We start from the raw sequence: 16,397 nt of genomic DNA, 5'->3' as shown, positions 1-16,397 counted from the left end.
GAATGCGATGATTTTGTTTGTGGCACGGATGCACAATGTATTGTCAGTTACGATGGGCCGATCTGTAAATGTATCGAAGATTTTAAGGGTAATCCTTTCTCTGGTGGACAATGCATGTCGGATATTTGCTCAACTGAAATCCCATGCACCGAGCAAAGCGTTTGCTCAAACGACTTTGAGTGCGAGCCCCAGGAGATTTGCTTTCAGATCGGTGAAGGTGTTCGCAAGTGCGTGGATGCCTGCAGCAAGTTGCAGTGCGGACCTAATGCAGTTTGCATTACGCAGAACCATATGTCGACCTGCTTGTGCATCAATGATTATCAAGGTAATCCGAGTAATTTGATCAAGAGTTGTCAGCCATCCAATGGCTCCGTGATACAAATATGCGAATTCGAATTGGGCTGTCGACCAGGTATCGGGTGCGGTTTATTACGTAGCGAATGTCCAGCGGATACTCTGACATGTCGTGACAACAGAGAGTGTCCGCTGACAGAAACGTGCATTAGGCATACTTGCCAGGATCCTTGTTTAATTCAAAATCCTTGTGTAGAAAATGCTATTTGTATTAACAGAAATCATGAAGCAGACTGTGGTTGTGAAAAAGGCTATATAGGAAATGGATTTTCGTATTGTGAGTTATGCATAAATTTTGACGATATAAAAAAATGAATATGTAGGAGGAAGGTTGATTCTTTTCTCTGTTTTCGGAAGATCGGAAAGATATTTATTTCTCTTGGTTAGGTAATATAACGGTTTATTGTTAATTGTACAAACTCAGAAGCTCTTCCTTCTTTCGACTGTTTTTCTTTTCGCAACGAGTCAGCCTATCCTTCGTATTCCGCTCTTATATATTCGCAAAACGCGAAAAGAGATTCCCGTGGGGGTGACCTCTAATACATCTTGACTTCGACTCTTAAGTAACATAAAGAGCTCCGCTATCAAAATAAACACGCGATGCAACGGTCGGGCGTTTAAAATATTATATTATCGTTTATAGCTCGGCCATGACTTTTGATCGTCATGGTCATTGCTAAAAATCGACTATTTTACATTGAATACTACCAAACAAAATAAAATAAAAATGCGCTAAAATATAATTTTTTATATACAAATGTAGGGACGCATCTGGTCCGGCGCAAGTATTCCAGTATATGGCCGCTGAGTCAACTGAAACCATCGATGTCGGCAACAACATAGCGGTCGCGATCTAACACTTTTTTAATAACGTACAGACCTTTAAATTTTGGCACCAGTTTTTTATTAATTCCAGCAGTTGTGTCTACATTACGGATCTCAACATAGTCGCCGATCTTATATTCGTGTGCAGCCTTTTGCCTTAAATTATATCGTTCAGCACCTTTGTGTTGTGCCTCGTATATATTAGCTTATGCCTTGTTTCGGAGCAAGTCAAAATTTTGTTCTTTATCAAAATTTTGCTCGATTAAATCACGCAGCGAATCATTCGGCTTTCCCCGCTGTCCAAGACCAAACAATAAACGAGCCGATGTCTTGCCAGTCGTCCGACAAACTGTATTATTTAGAGAAAATTCCACCTGATCTAAAACGTGGTCCCATTTGAAAGGCATCTCACTTAATTTGGTTAACATTGGTATTATCACCCGGTTAAAACGTTCAACCTGCCCGTTCGCTCTCGGCGTATTTACCGCTACCAACACATGTTCGATCAATTCTGATTTTAAATATTCTTTAAAAACATCGGACGTGAAACACGTTTCTCGATTAAACGCTTCGGTCGACTATATACACGGAAATAATGGTTAAGATGTTTTAACACTTCATCCGTCGCAGTTGATTTGCATGGATATAATCTAATAAATTTGGTGAACGCGTCAATTATTACGAACAAATGCCGATAGTCCTTCCTGGTTTTTTCTAACGGACCCACATGATCGACATATATTGTTGCGAACGGTAAACCTTCCTTCGGTATACTGTGTAGATAACCTTCGGCCTTTCCACTCGGTGGAACAAATTCAATACATCTAAAGCAGTTAGAAATATACCCCTGTACTTTTTCACGCATATGGGGAAACCAATAGACCCTTGTGATATTTTCTATGACTTTATCAATCCCTACGTAGCCAAGGTCGTTATGACACGTTCGAATTACGTTTGGCTCCATAGAGTGCGGAATGTAAAAAAGTAACTTTTTATTTCTATCTTTTCTATACACAAGCCTGTCCCGCAATTCATAATATTTTACATCTCCCTTTTCGAGTTCGTTACGTATTTTTAAAATATCTTTGTCGCGATCCTGATAAAAGGATAAGGTTCTTTCCAATGTACTGCCCTCAAGTACGAGCACGCTATGACATCGACTAAGGGCATCAACATGTCTCATCCGCTTTCCCGGACGATGAACGATCTCATAATCATAATTCTGTAAAAAGAGGGCCCAGCGCGAAATTCGGGGATTCACGTCTCTTTTATTTAACGTTAAACGGAAACTGTCACAATCCGTAATTATTTTAAACTTTCGCCCCGCAAGATATATATGAAACCGTTTCAGTACATACACAGTCGCAAGACACTCCAACTCAAAACCATAATATTTCGACTCAGCGGGAGTCGTTCGCTGACTCCAAAAAGAAATAGGACGCCAAGTATTATCGCTCTATTTTTGAAGCAAAATACCGCCAAACCTGCTAGCACTCGCATTACAATGCAGTTCGGTCTCGGCCGGAAGCGAGTAAATCGCAAGCACCGGCTTACCTGACAAATGTCGTTTAAGCATTTCAAACGCAAAATTCTCGGCAGATTCAAACTTGAAGATAGCATTTTTTTCATCACATCATACAAGAGTTTTGCCAGAGTCGAAAAATTCGGAATAAAGCGACGAAAATAGCTCGTAAGACCGATAAATCTTTGCGCGTCTCTCGCATTATGCGGTATCGGATAATTAAGAATAGACTCGATGTTCTCGTCGCTCGGTCGAATGCCGTGTTTACTTACGCAATACCCTAAATATACAATTTCTGTTTGCGCGAAATAACACTTGTCAAGCTTAAATCGTAAATGATATTTACCGGCTATTTCAAAGGCTTTAGACAAAATCTCAACATGTTCGTCCATGTCCTTCGTCGCGATCAACAAATCATCGAGATAAATTAATATTTTGTTTCCCCGGATTAACGGCTCAAAAATAGCATGTATAAAACGTTGAAAAACGCGCGGCGCGTTTGTCAAACCAAACGGCATACATAAGTATTCGAATTGTCCTAGCGGTGTTACGAAGGATGTATACTTTATAGACGCTTCATGCATTTTCACATGATGAAATCCGTCCTTCAAGTCTAGTATCGAAAAATATATTTTATCCCGCAAGCGATATTGTCGTCTATCAATTCAGTGGGAAAATTATCTCGCACAGTAATTTTATTTAGTTCCCGATAATCTACACACAGTCGATGGCCACCGTCTTTCTTTTTTACTAAAACGATAGAGCTCGCATACGGCGAACAACTCGATCGGATAATCGTTCTTTCTAATAATTCATCTAAAATCCTTTGCAAGATCTCCTTATCCGCAAGAGAAATTCTGCGCGGACGTGAACTGATAGGCTGTTCGTGTGCGATGACCATTTCGAAATTGGGTACGCATTTTTCCGCCTGAAGATTTTCCAGATAGACCGACCTATACGCTTCGCCAATTCGCGCAGACACATCCTCGCCAATCCCCGGATTGACTTTCAACTCATCACACGGGCGGGTAAAATCATCGTCGTATTTTATGTGCATCAGCTGATTGATTGCGCGTGCTTCCTCGACATCCGTGACTTTAAGAGTCTTTCCAAAGGTAAAACACAGCCGCGGACAATTCAAAAAATCTCTTCCCAGGAGAACATTATACGCCATAGTATTACTTGGTACCGTATAAAACTTCATCCTTATCCGCACACCGCTGATCTCCAAAACACCGAAAAATACCCCATCGATTCTCAATCGCGAACCATTAATCCCGCAAAACTGATCACTCTCTTCCCGAAGTAAATATGACTCGCCCGGAATCACGTCGCTTCGTACAAGATTAATCGGCGACCCCGAATCGACCATCGCATCGACGATATAGTTATACGGTTCGCAGTTCACACTTTCGGTAATAATTCTCATGTGAATCATGTACGGCTTAGGTAGCTCGACGGGCTTCCTCGACATCCGTGACTTTAAGAGTCTTTCCAAAGGTAAAACACAGCCGCGGACAATTCAAAAAATCTCTTCCCAGGAGAACATTATACGCCATAGTATTACTTGGTACCGTATAAAACTTCATCCTTATCCGCACACCGCTGATCTCCAAAACACCGAAAAATACCTCATCGATTTTCAATCGCGAACCATTAATCCCGCAAAACTGATCACTCTCTTCCCGAAGTAAATATGACTCGCCCGGAATCACGTCGCTTCGTACAAGATTAATCGGCGACCCCGAATCGACCATCGCATCGACGATATAGTTATACGGTTCGCAGTTCACACTTTTGGTAATAATTCTCATGTGAATCATGTACGGCTTAGGTAGCTCGACGGGCTGCACGACGTTTGTTGATGTCGTTCGCGCAACGTCACTGGACGTCTCCGATGTTGAAGGTCGGCTGCGTCTCGGACATTCCCTCGCCAAATGCTCTGTTGACTCACACACGTAACAGGCTCGTTTCGTCGGTACTCGCTTACAATGCAGCGCGATGTGTCCCGTTTCTTGGCATTTGTAACACCTTGTCGGCCCTTCTCTTGCCGACGGCATCTTCGCTTTCCTGCCGCCGAACGCTCTCGTTCTATCCTTCTTTGTCCTGTATTTATCCGGTCTTCTGAAGTCCGGTTGGACTTTCTCAAATGTCTTTAATAGCTCGGCTCCCGTTCGATAGTTCATTAGGCGAGCTTGATTTTGCAGTCGTAGATCCGTCACGCCCTCGATAAGAAAATCCACAATCTCATCTTCTGCAATCGGTATATGGTTAGCAAGGATCATTTTCTCATGATAATAATCAGCGAAAGACTCGCCCCTTTTCCAGACTCGTAACTCAAATTCTTTTTTTAGTGTCAACTTGCTCGGACGCAAGTCAAACATTTGCTCCATTTCCCTGAGCAGTTCCTCCATGCTGAGGGTCAAATATTCGGCTCTTGAGTAGAACCAAGATAGTGCTCGTCCCTTCAATCGCGAGCTAATTAATACTCGCGTTGAGTTCTCATACGGGTCATACGAGTGTCTTAATAACTGTAGTTGTTGCCTCCATCTCCAAAAGGCGTTATCCGTTCCATCAAACTCGGGTAGTAACTCTTTAATACTCCTAACGTTGTTAGACAATGAATCGCTACTCGCCGTCGCGCTCGTCATCGTCGTCGCGGGGGAACTTCGCAGCATCTCTAATTCCCGCTCGAGCAATCGCTGCTCTCTCTCCCAGAGCTTCTTTTCTCGACGCAGAAGCATAAGTTCTCTCTTCATCGCGGCAGTACTCTCTTCATCCGTCACGACACTCTCTCGCTCCTTCTGCCTCGATAACCCGTATAATTAATTCTAAAGTAGAATTAATTATACGGGTACACGATAATGATCCGCTCCATCCTCGATCGCGTCCTCGTTCGGGAAATTTCTCCGTCGCTCCGCGAGCTTCTCCCATATTCGCGGATCATTATCGTGTACCCGTATAATTAATTCTACTTTCGTCCCACTCGTAGCTAGTCCTCGTTTTCGAAAAGCTTTCTTTATCTCGACTATCGTGAATTCACTTCCCTGACAATGCTCCATATTCGTTTTTTTTTCGCGTCACTCAATGTCACTCCACGTCTTTCGAATTTTAAATGATACACCGTCGCGCAACTCACGTTTATCGCAAAATTTTCTTCACGAACCCGTGCCGATAAGATTAAGAAGGCTTATCTTGTTCAATAAAAGTCTACACTTTGTTAGGTGCGGCGTCCGTATCCCACTTCTGACGTTGTAGGAGGAAGGTTGATTCTTTTTTCTCTTTTCGGAAGGTCGGAAAGATATTTATTTCTCTTGGTTTAATTTGTAATATAACGGTTTATTGCTAATTGTACAAACTCGGAAGCTCTTCCTTCTTTCGACTGTTTTTTTTTGGCAACGAGTCATGCCTATCCTTCGTATTCCGCTCTTATATATCTGCAAAACGCGAAAAGAGATTCCCGTGGGGGTGACTTCTGATACATCTTGACTTCGACTCTTAAGTAGGTAACATAAAGGAAGAGCTCCGCTCAAAATAAACACGCGATGCAACGGTCGGGCGTTTAAAATATTATATTATCGCTTACAAATATATATATATATATATATATATATATTACGTAAAAAAATTAAAGGGCCACTTTCTTCCATATGAAAAAAGGTCAATTTTCAAGTAGGGTAAACTCGGATAAGATGGCCATAGTTTTTTAAAATGCAAAAAACATACTTTTATTTTTGTTATTTTTTAATAGTGTTTGGCATATTATCTTCACTGAAGCTTAAATTACGTAATATTATCAAAATTAAAAGGAAAATATTTTTTTAATAGAAATTTTATAATATCAAAATAGTACAACATAAGCATTGACCATCTTATCCAACTTTTAAGGGAAAGATGACCATAGGGACGGAAAGATGGCCATAATATTTATAATTTATAAAAAAATAGTGAAAACGAAAATAAAAATTATAGGTCACATAACAATTTATATATCTTTATAATATGTCTAACGTCGATTACGATAGCTTAACTATAATTTATTCGACGTTATAACAGTTTTTAGTGGACAAGTGAAAAACTTTGCAGATAGTTAAAAGTAAAAATATGATATAAGATTCACAATATTGTTATTTCAAATAATACATGCACATCAACTACTGTAAATATCGATTATCTTTGATAATGACTAAAAAAGCGCACTATGTAGCGATTATTGAAAAATTACAGCCTACGGCCATCTTTTCCGTATGGCCATCATACCCAAGTTTACCCTAGTTGCAACTTCCTTAAAAACTCATTGACTTAACGTATTTCTACAAGGTTTAATAACACATTGTTTTCTTTATTAACTATTTACTAAAATTAATAAAACCTATAAATAAAAATTACCAGCATAAAATCTATTTCTCATACTTCAGACTCAATAATATTCCGCCAATATATGTTTCTTATTCATTCATAAATGTCCGACGGATATGGCATATCGTTGATTCTCACTTCAAGACACTCTTCTTTGAAATTTTGTGATTCACTGGAAATACATAAATAAATAAATAAATAAAAATAATGTGTGTATATATACATATATATATATATATATATATATATATATATATATGTATATATAAAAGCAGAAACATTGGAAGAGATATAAGAAAATTATATTTAGAGAATAATTGTGAAACTAAAATTATATAATTACCAATCTAATTTTTAAGAAATTATAATATCTGGATCTACTTCTAAAGGTATTAACCTGCTGGCTATGCCAAACCTTTTTCATTACAGCGTAACATGTAGCAGTCAGTAAATATTTCCGCAAATATTGAAATAAAATCTGTAACATAAATTACATTAGAAAAAATAATATTAAACATTTGCATAACATAAAAAGATATATTCGCGTACAGTGTTTTAACAAAATATAAATATATATAATATAATTAACATAATTTAACATAATCTGCAATACAGATGTTGGTATATATAGTATACGCAAATCTTTCAATAGTTGAAAAAATAAATAATCGATGGATTTAGAAAATATACATTCTTTTAATATATCCATAATTTGTCTTGCTTCCATTTTATCCCAAAAATTCTTTTCGGTCCAGAATTCGCCTTTATTTATATTATCTCTCCAATGAGAAAAATCATCGTCAAAAGAATTTAAACAATTCTTTGAGAATATTGGATGTCTAGGATATACTTCCAAAAGAGAAGATTGCACATTTTCCACAACCTTATTTAGCCATGTATTTATAAAATAGTAAGACACATGTGGTCGGATATATTCGAGCACCAGAGTAAGGAGTTTTTCTAAAGATTGTTCGTTTTCTGATAGATTATTAAATTTTTTTTAGCTTATATATTAATCAATATTTTATATATTAATCAATATTGTCTCAAATATGGCGAAATTTCTTCAAAATAAGATATATTAGGTAAATTATGGAATTTCCTAAAAATAATTACATGTTAATTGTACAATAACAACTGTAAAATAATTAATTTGTGATGTTAATATTAATTTATTAAATTTTATCTTGATGATTTCAAAAAAACGTTTCTATGTAGATAAAACGTAATAAAATAATAAAATATGGAATTGTTGGCTATAAAACGGAGAAGTGAATCCAATTTGTCTTTTTTAGAATCCGTTAAGGTACTATTAAACATCAGGGATACATAATACTTTAATTTTTTGAAATATTCTATGCTTTCTTCTACTTGTTCTTCAAAATTTAAATTCTCAGACAATTTCTTTCGTTTCTCTTCATTATATTTGTTCAAAATAGGACAGCTAAAATTAATACATAGAAAATATTTCAATTCTGTGAAAAATTTAAGTAACGCATAATACTTATAATGCCTATAATAACCGCGTTTTGATTTTTATTTGCCGTCACTGTTGTTTAAAAGATTTTTATTATAAAATTATGTTACACATGTACATATTGTATAGATATTGTACAGATTTCTTGTAAGCCTGAGTATTAGTAGCAAATTTGAAATTTTTGTTTCATGAATGCTTCGCATTTTAGTTACATACTCGTTTATATATTCTGTAATTCGAGATTTTTTACCTATACCTATATAGTTATTGTATTTTTAAATTATAACTTCAGAAGGTAGTATAATATATGTCTGCAGTGAAGTAATAAGAACCTTAAATTATTAAGGTAAAAAACATAATAGTTTAATTTTATATTTTTATTGTTAAGTTTTGCAAAAGTCCTCCATCGTACGAAAAATTACTAATTGTAAATGTTCCCGATCGGCCCGATCGCTCACTTGCGCGCGCCTATTTCGACGCCGGCAACCGAACGCACGGCGCGCATAGAAGCGCTCGCATTTAAACTAATTTTAAAAGGAACGGTTGCCCGAGGGGTAACAAAACAACAACAGATGACAAGCTTAGTTCATAAAAATGACTTTGAAGTCGAAACGACAATAAACAAAACAACGAGAAATTGCGAGAAACCTCTCGAAGCTTTGCTCTTATAAATTACCCCTCGCGCGACCGTTCCCACACACTTGATCGACAGCTACCGAAGAGATAGTGTGTGATTCAGAATCAAACGCAAGGAAGAACTGCTTTCTTCTTTAGTCCGTCGCTCGCGGACCGCGCCGCTATAAAGTCGCCCGCGAAACTCCTCAAGCTCCGGCTTAGCTCGCGATACAGCCCGAGACTCAGTGGAAGACTTGTACTGATCATCTTATTAAACAGACGCTTTAAAAGAGAGAAAAGAAAAGCCTCGTTGACTATCCCATAATTAATCGCTCCTATCCGTAGCGCACACATTGTTGGTCCTTCGAGCCGGATTCTTGCCCGGCAAGTGCTGTGTGTGTCAGTGGAAGTGGTGCTCCTACGCAGAGTCCTGGATAGCTCAACCTGGAAGAAGGAACGGCAACTATGAGTAAGGATATTCGCGTCCTAGCCGACTCGCAGATGAATCTGTTTGGCAAGATCACCCGCACTTATGATAACTTGCGAAAGGCCGGAGCCTCCAAGATCTCTCGAAGCCTCATAGAAGCTGGGCTGCAAGGCCTAGAAAAAAATGGAGTAAGTTTGACGCGCAGGACGATGAAATTTATCCACATCGCGACGCCCTCGCGGACCACGCCTACTACACGCAGGACTTACCGTTCAAGGCTGAGAAAGCCTACTTACAGCAAAAAGGCCTCCTTCTGGAACACCTGCAAAACTTGAAGGATAAAGCCTCCGTCAGAAGTGATGAGGCTGGAGCCCCAGCGATCTCCCCCGCTCCTTGGACTACGCTGCCACGGATCCAGCTACCCCACTTTTCCGGCAAGTATGAAGACTGGCCTTCCTTCTGTGACCTCTTCTGGTCCCTCATCGGAAAGGATACGGCAACTAGCAAGGTAGAAAAATTTCATTACATACGAACTAGTCTGAAGCGGGAAGCCGAGCTCCTCGTTCGCAACTTCCCTACCACTTCGGAAAATTACGAGCGCGCGTGGAACACACTGAGCTCGTATTACGAGAACAAGCGGTTATTAGTGCGCTCCTACTTCGCCAACTTCCTCGCCTTGCCGAAGATGAAGGGCGAATCGGCATCGGAGTTGCGAAAATTATTCCACGGAATAAAGTCTACTGTCAGCGCACTGCACGGGATCAAACGACCAATTTCGGACTGTGAAGACCTATTCGTTTATCTCGCCGTCGAACTGCTCGATTTTCGCTCGCATCGCGACTGGGAGAGCTCCCTGAGCGATACAGTAGAGTCTCCCTCTTACGAGTCTCTCGAACGATTCCTCGAGCAGCGGCTGCACATTCTGGAAGCTATGGCGCCTCAAGGCCGACTACCCGTCCGGCAGGCCCGAAAGCAAACCTACCCGTAACCATCACGCTCGGAAACAGGAGACGAAGACCGAGAACACTCGCGGCCGGTGCTCGCTTTGCCAGGAGAACCATTTCGTCATGCTGTACGACGACTACCGGCGAAGAATCGCGAGCGAACGAAGATCTCACATCGAGGCCCAGAACATGTGCCTGAACTGTCTCGGCCGATACAAAGTAGTAGACTGCGGCTCCAAGAAAAACTGCACCGTCTGCGGGAAGCAGCACCACACGTCCCTGCACGACGCTTATCGAGAGACCGCGGTCGCGACCACTTCTTATGTGACCAAGGCTCCCTGCGAAGGTCGCACCGCCGTCCTATTAACTACCGCTCGCGTTCGTGTCGTTGACAGCCAGGGCGCCTGACACCTCGTACGAGCACTCTTGGACCAGGGCTCCGAGTCTTCATTGATCTCCAACCGGCTCGTCGCCAAGTTACAGCTACCGTGCTCCCGCGTATCTGTCACCGTTTATGGCATCGGCAGCCAGAGAACCGGCACCGCCAAGGGTCGAGTTGCGCTGACACTTACTCACCGCTCGCAAAGCCGGTCTATCAATCTCATCGCCTTCGTTCTGCCCAAGCTCACTGCCTACTCCGGGTTGAGAGCTCGCGGACCCAGGGGCTGGCAGCATACTCGGGGCTTGCTGCTTGCCGATCCGGACTTTCTTGACGATGCCCCAGTGGACATCATCCTCGGGGCCGACGTGTACGCCGAAATCCTGCTTCCGGGCCTGCGAAGAGGGTCCGCTTCTGAACCTGTCGCACAGAAGACCAAATTAGGGTGGATACTCTCTGGCCCTGTGCAAGACACCAACTTCGAGCGATCGATCCTCTCCCATCAATGCAAGGTCGGCGACGATCTCCCAGCCTTGGTGCGACGATTCTGGGAACAAGAGGAAGTGCGTACATCGGTCTGAGCCCTCTCACTTGCGGAACTCGCGTGCGAGGAGCACTACTTGCGCTCCCATGCTCGCGGACCGGGGAGCCGATATACCGTCAGGTTGCCGCTGGCCTCCCTTCTGCCTGATCTCGCAAGCACTCGCAAGGCAGCACTGCGGGCCCTGAAACAACAGGAGGCTCGGTTTGCCAAGGATGAAACCTTCCATTCCCACTACCGCAATTTTATGGCTCAGCACGCTGTCCTGAACCATATGACGCCTATCAGCGACCCCCCGGAAGGACAACGACGAGTAAGTTACTTGCCTCACCATGGCGTGTGGCGTAGCGCTAACGCATCGACTAAACTGCGAGTGGTCTTTAATGGCTCGACGACCACTTTGACGAGCTCATCGCTAAATCAGCACTTGCACTGCGGGCCCAATCTGCTGTCAGCTTTGGCAGACATCCTCCTACGATGGCGCCGGCATCGCTTCGTTTTCGCTACAGACATCGAAAAGATGTATCGCCAGATCGATGTCCACCCTGACAATAGAGACCTCCAATTAATTCTTTGGTGTCTGACAATGATGGAAACCATTCAAATTTATCGCCTCAACACCGTAACGTACGGGTTAGCTTGTGCCCTACCTCGCAATCCGGACGTTGCACCAACTCGCCAACGATAAGCGAACGCGCTACCCGCTTTGCTCCAGCGCCTTTCTCCATGATGTCTACATGGATGACATCCTGCCAGGCTCAACCACTGAAGGAGCCAGGGAGCTCCGGCGACAACTTATCGAAATCTGTAAGGCGGGCGGCTTCCCCTTGAAGAAGTGGTCAGCCAAACGCTGCTTTGCTAGATGACATCCCCAGCAAAGACCGCCTGCATCAGGAACCCCGCTGGTGGCTCCCGGGGGAAGGACACTCCACTCTGGGGCTACTGTGGCACCCGCACGGCGATCACTTTGCCTTCGCCCCACCAGACGCTGCTCTGGACGTGATAACCAAGAGAACTGTAATCTCCTTAACCGCGAAGCTATTTGACCCGCTGGGCTGGATTTCTCCCGTCATCGTGCGAGCTAAGATCCTGATCCAATCCACTTGGCTGCTAGGCCTCGAATGAGACCATCCCCTTCCCGAAGCCGATGCCTTGCGGTGGACAGAATTCAAGACGGACCTGCCACGCTTGAAAGAGGTGAGCGTCCCCTGATGGCTAGCCGGCGGAGCCGACGACTGCCTACTGGAACTCCACGGATTCGCCGACGCCTCAGAGCGAGCCTACGCCGCCGTCGTATATCTACGATCGCAAAATTCCAAAGATCAGACTCAGGTGACACTAGTGTCAGCAAAAACCAAGGTAACCCCTCTGAAACAGGTAACCTTACCGCGGTTGGAGTTGTGCGCCGTCACCCTTTTGACCAAGCTTGTGAACCATCTTCGCCATGTGCTGGAACTCCTCGACACCCCCACGCATCTCTGGACAAACTCCACCGTCGCCCTGGGGTGGATTAGAGGCCACCCAGCCTCCTGGAAAACTTACGTTGCCAATCGAGTGAGCGAGATCCAGACCACCTTACCCGACGCTGTTTGGCACCACGTCTCAGGTCGCGAGAACCCGGCCGATTGCGCTTTCCGAGGGCTGCCGCCCGGTGACCTGATCAATCATCAACTCTGGTGGTGCGGCTCCCCCTGGTTGAGCAGGAATCCTGAAGTGTGGCCCGTACTCCCGGACAACGCTAAGGGGGACTTCCCAGAGCAGCGAACCCTCTCACATGCGTCAATTGCATTCAAGGCTAGAAACGAGGAACCCGCTCTGCTCATCCGATTTTCCAGCTTACATCGACTTCTCCGCGTAACGTCCTGGTGCCAGCGCTGGCTCCTGCTCCGGAAGAGGCCCGTACAAGAGAAACCAAGTAGCCCTAACGGATGCTCGGCGACCCTCCAAGCCGCCGACATCAAGGAGACCCTGACGCAATGGATCCGGGTAGTGCAAGCAGCGACCTACAAACAAGAACTAGATAGATTGAACAAGCAAGCCCCTCTTTCGGCAGGGAGCAAGATAGCCAAGCTTAGTCCTTACAAGGATGCTCAAGGCCTTCTCCGCGTAGGCGGACGGCTCCGAAACGCCGCAATCTCCCACGACGCGAAGCACCCGATCATCCTACCCGACCATTCTTACCTTACACAACTTGTCATCCGAGCTTTCCATCAGCGAACGCTCCACGGGGGGGTGCAGTTGACTCTCGCCTCGCTCAGGCAAGAGTACTGGGTGCCTCGCGGACGCGCCACTGTCAAGAGCCTCATACACCACTGCAACCCCTGCCTGCGATGGCGGGCGACAACCCCTCAGCCAGCCATAGAAGACCTGCCCAAACCAAGGGTCACCTCAACTCGCCCCTTTCTCAATACAGGCGTGGACTACGCTGGACCGGTATGGCTGCGCACCTCAAAGGGGAGGGAACAGCGAGCTGCCAAAGGCTTCCTCGTAATATTCGTGTGCCTTAGCAGCCGCGCCGTACATTTGGAAGTAGCTTCCGATTACTCCTCCGAAGCATTCATTGCCGCCTTGAGGAAGTTCACCAGCCGACGCGGACTGTGTCGCTCCCTGCACAGCGACTGCGGGACGAACTTCGTCGGCGCCGACACGCAGCTTCGTTCCATCTTCGCCGCCTGCAGCCAGGAAGGACGCCGCATAGCTGCCTACCTGGCCGACGAACGGATAGAGTTGTAATTCAATCCTCCAGCCGCCCCCAACTTCGGAGGCCTGTGGGAAGCAGCCGTAAAGTCAGTAAAACACCACCTGCGATGCGTACTCGGAGACGCCAGATTCACTTACAAGGAGATGTCCACGCTCCTCACGCAGATCGAGGCCTGTCTAAACTCGCGGCCTCTTCAAGCCATGTCAGACGATTCGGGGGACTTGGAGGCACTCACCCCTGGACACTTCCTCATCGGCACCGCCCTCATCGCCATCCCGACCGCGCCAACGGACAATGAAGCCACCTCCCCGCTGGCGTGCTGGCAGTTGCTCCAAAGAATGCGAGAACACTTCTGGTCGCGCTGGTCGCAAGAATATCTGCACTCCTTAGCCCACCGACTGAAGTGGCTCCAGGACACCGAAGGGGCCCGAGTGGGACGACTGTGCCTTATCCGCAATGAAGCAACCCCTCCAACGAAGTGGCCCCTTGCGAGAATAGAATAGCTTCATCCCGGAGGCGACGGCCGAATCAGAGTCGTCGCCCTACGTACCGCCTCCTCAAGGCTCCTGAGACCTGTCAACAAGCTCGTGCTCCTCCTGGTTTGCTCCGACTCCGACGGAGACAACGAACCTCCGGCGGGACAGTCATAAACACACAAACCCATTCACCTTTTTTATTCATCAGGGAGAGGGTCAGCTGTGGTGACTCTGACGCTAATCCGGGACAATGACCTAGCTACAACCTATCCCGTGCGGTCATCTCTCGGCAGAAATCCGTACCGGTGCGGTATTGGTGGACCTGACGCAGCGATCTTGGAAAAGTCATCACAACACTTACCTGACCGACAGACCCCACGTCCGGACCACCAGAAGACACTTCACACCACCGCACTTCCGCCCTAGGCGCCCAGACGATGCGCCACGCTCAGCTCCACGGAGACTTGCCGCCATCAGCTGATCCGACCGCGCGCAACTACACGCGGTTGCGAACGTATCTAAGGCTTCATTCACAGGTCCGCTGCACGCCCCTCCAGCCCCTCGTAGCGGGATCGTATAGTCTCACATACGAGGCGGGTGGAATGTTCGCGATCGGCCCGATCACTCACTTGCGCGCGCCTATTTCGACGCCGGCAACCGAGCGCACGGCGCGCATAGAAGCGCTCGCATTTAAACCAATTTCAAAAGGAACGGTCGCCCGAGGGGTAACAAAACAACAACAGATGACAAGCTTAGTCCATAAAAACGATTTTGGAGTCGAAACGACAATAAACAAAACAACGAGAAATTGCGAGAAACCTCTCGAAGCTTTGCTCCTATAAATTACCCCTCGTTCGACCGTTCCCACACACTTGATCGACAGCTACCGAAGAGATAGTGTGTGATTCAGAATCAAACGCAAGGAAGAACTGCTTTCTTCTTTAGTCCGTCGCTCGCGGACCGCGCCGCTATAAAGTCGCCCGCGAAACTCCTCAAGCTCCGGCTTAGCTCGCGATACAGCCCGAGACTCAGTGGAAGACTTGTACTGATCATCTTATTAAACAGACGCTTTAAAAGAGAGAAAAGAAAAGTCTCGTTGACTATCCCATAATTAACCGCTCCTATCCGTAACGCACACAGTAAGTAAAATTAATATGGAAAGATTTGTAAATAAAAACTTACCTATGGTAAAATTTCTTCTCTCAAAATCGGTTATACAGTTCAATCTCTTGAAATCTTTTGCACGTAGATTTAAATTTTAGCACATCCTCGATGCTCTCACATTCCAAAATAGTAGTAATTATTTCGTCAGGCAAACACATTAACGTAAGCATTTTAGCAGAAAAAATTCAGTAAAGCACCAAAAAAATTTGCAATTTAAAATCTCAACGAACGTATTAGTTTTGTATTACTAACTAAAACTAAAAACGTTTAGAATGTATATATATTAGAGCGTAGTGAAAAAACCGAAATTGATATATTCAAAATCGAGTAGTGCGCAAAAGTTGTGGTTTGACTTCAATAAGAAACGTGCAAAAGCTCATTGTTCAATATCTTCTGTTCCGGTAAAACACCTAAAGTTTCGCTTTTTAGGTAAAATTATCAAAATGTATGAAACCAATACTTGCTTTGAAAAGACGTTAACATTTATATGATATTATATAAACTCTTCTATCATGTCCTCTTATAATTCCCTTTTAAAAAATTATTATTTCTACTGCAAATATATTTGCAGATATTTTGTTAATATAAAGACTCGTTTTGAAAATTATAAACA

General features: G+C 44.4%; 2 protein-coding genes across 2 annotated transcripts in view; one reads left to right on the top strand and one right to left on the bottom strand.

The window, feature by feature from the left end:
* The window catches only part of LOC140669543 (adhesion G protein-coupled receptor E2-like), a 68,848-nt gene that overhangs the window by 41,380 nt on the left and 11,071 nt on the right, over window positions 1-16,397 (top strand). The window lies entirely within an intron of this gene.
* Window positions 3,315-4,139, bottom strand: LOC140669657 (uncharacterized). Its single transcript, XM_072899674.1, has one exon. It carries the CDS (start codon window positions 4,137-4,139, stop codon window positions 3,315-3,317), a length of 825 nt encoding a protein of 274 aa, XP_072755775.1.

The sequence above is a fragment of the Anoplolepis gracilipes genome, chromosome 9 (genome assembly GCF_047496725.1).
Source record: "Anoplolepis gracilipes chromosome 9, ASM4749672v1, whole genome shotgun sequence".
Lineage (NCBI taxonomy): Eukaryota > Metazoa > Arthropoda > Insecta > Hymenoptera > Formicidae > Anoplolepis > Anoplolepis gracilipes.
Note: the sequence above shows the minus strand (reverse complement) of the source record. Positions and strands in the feature narration are given on the sequence as shown.

Excerpts from the sequence above, each read along its gene's own strand:
- LOC140669657 (XM_072899674.1), bottom strand. The coding sequence starts at position 4,139 with ATGATTCACATGAGAATTATTACCGAAAGTGTGAACTGCGAACCGTAT.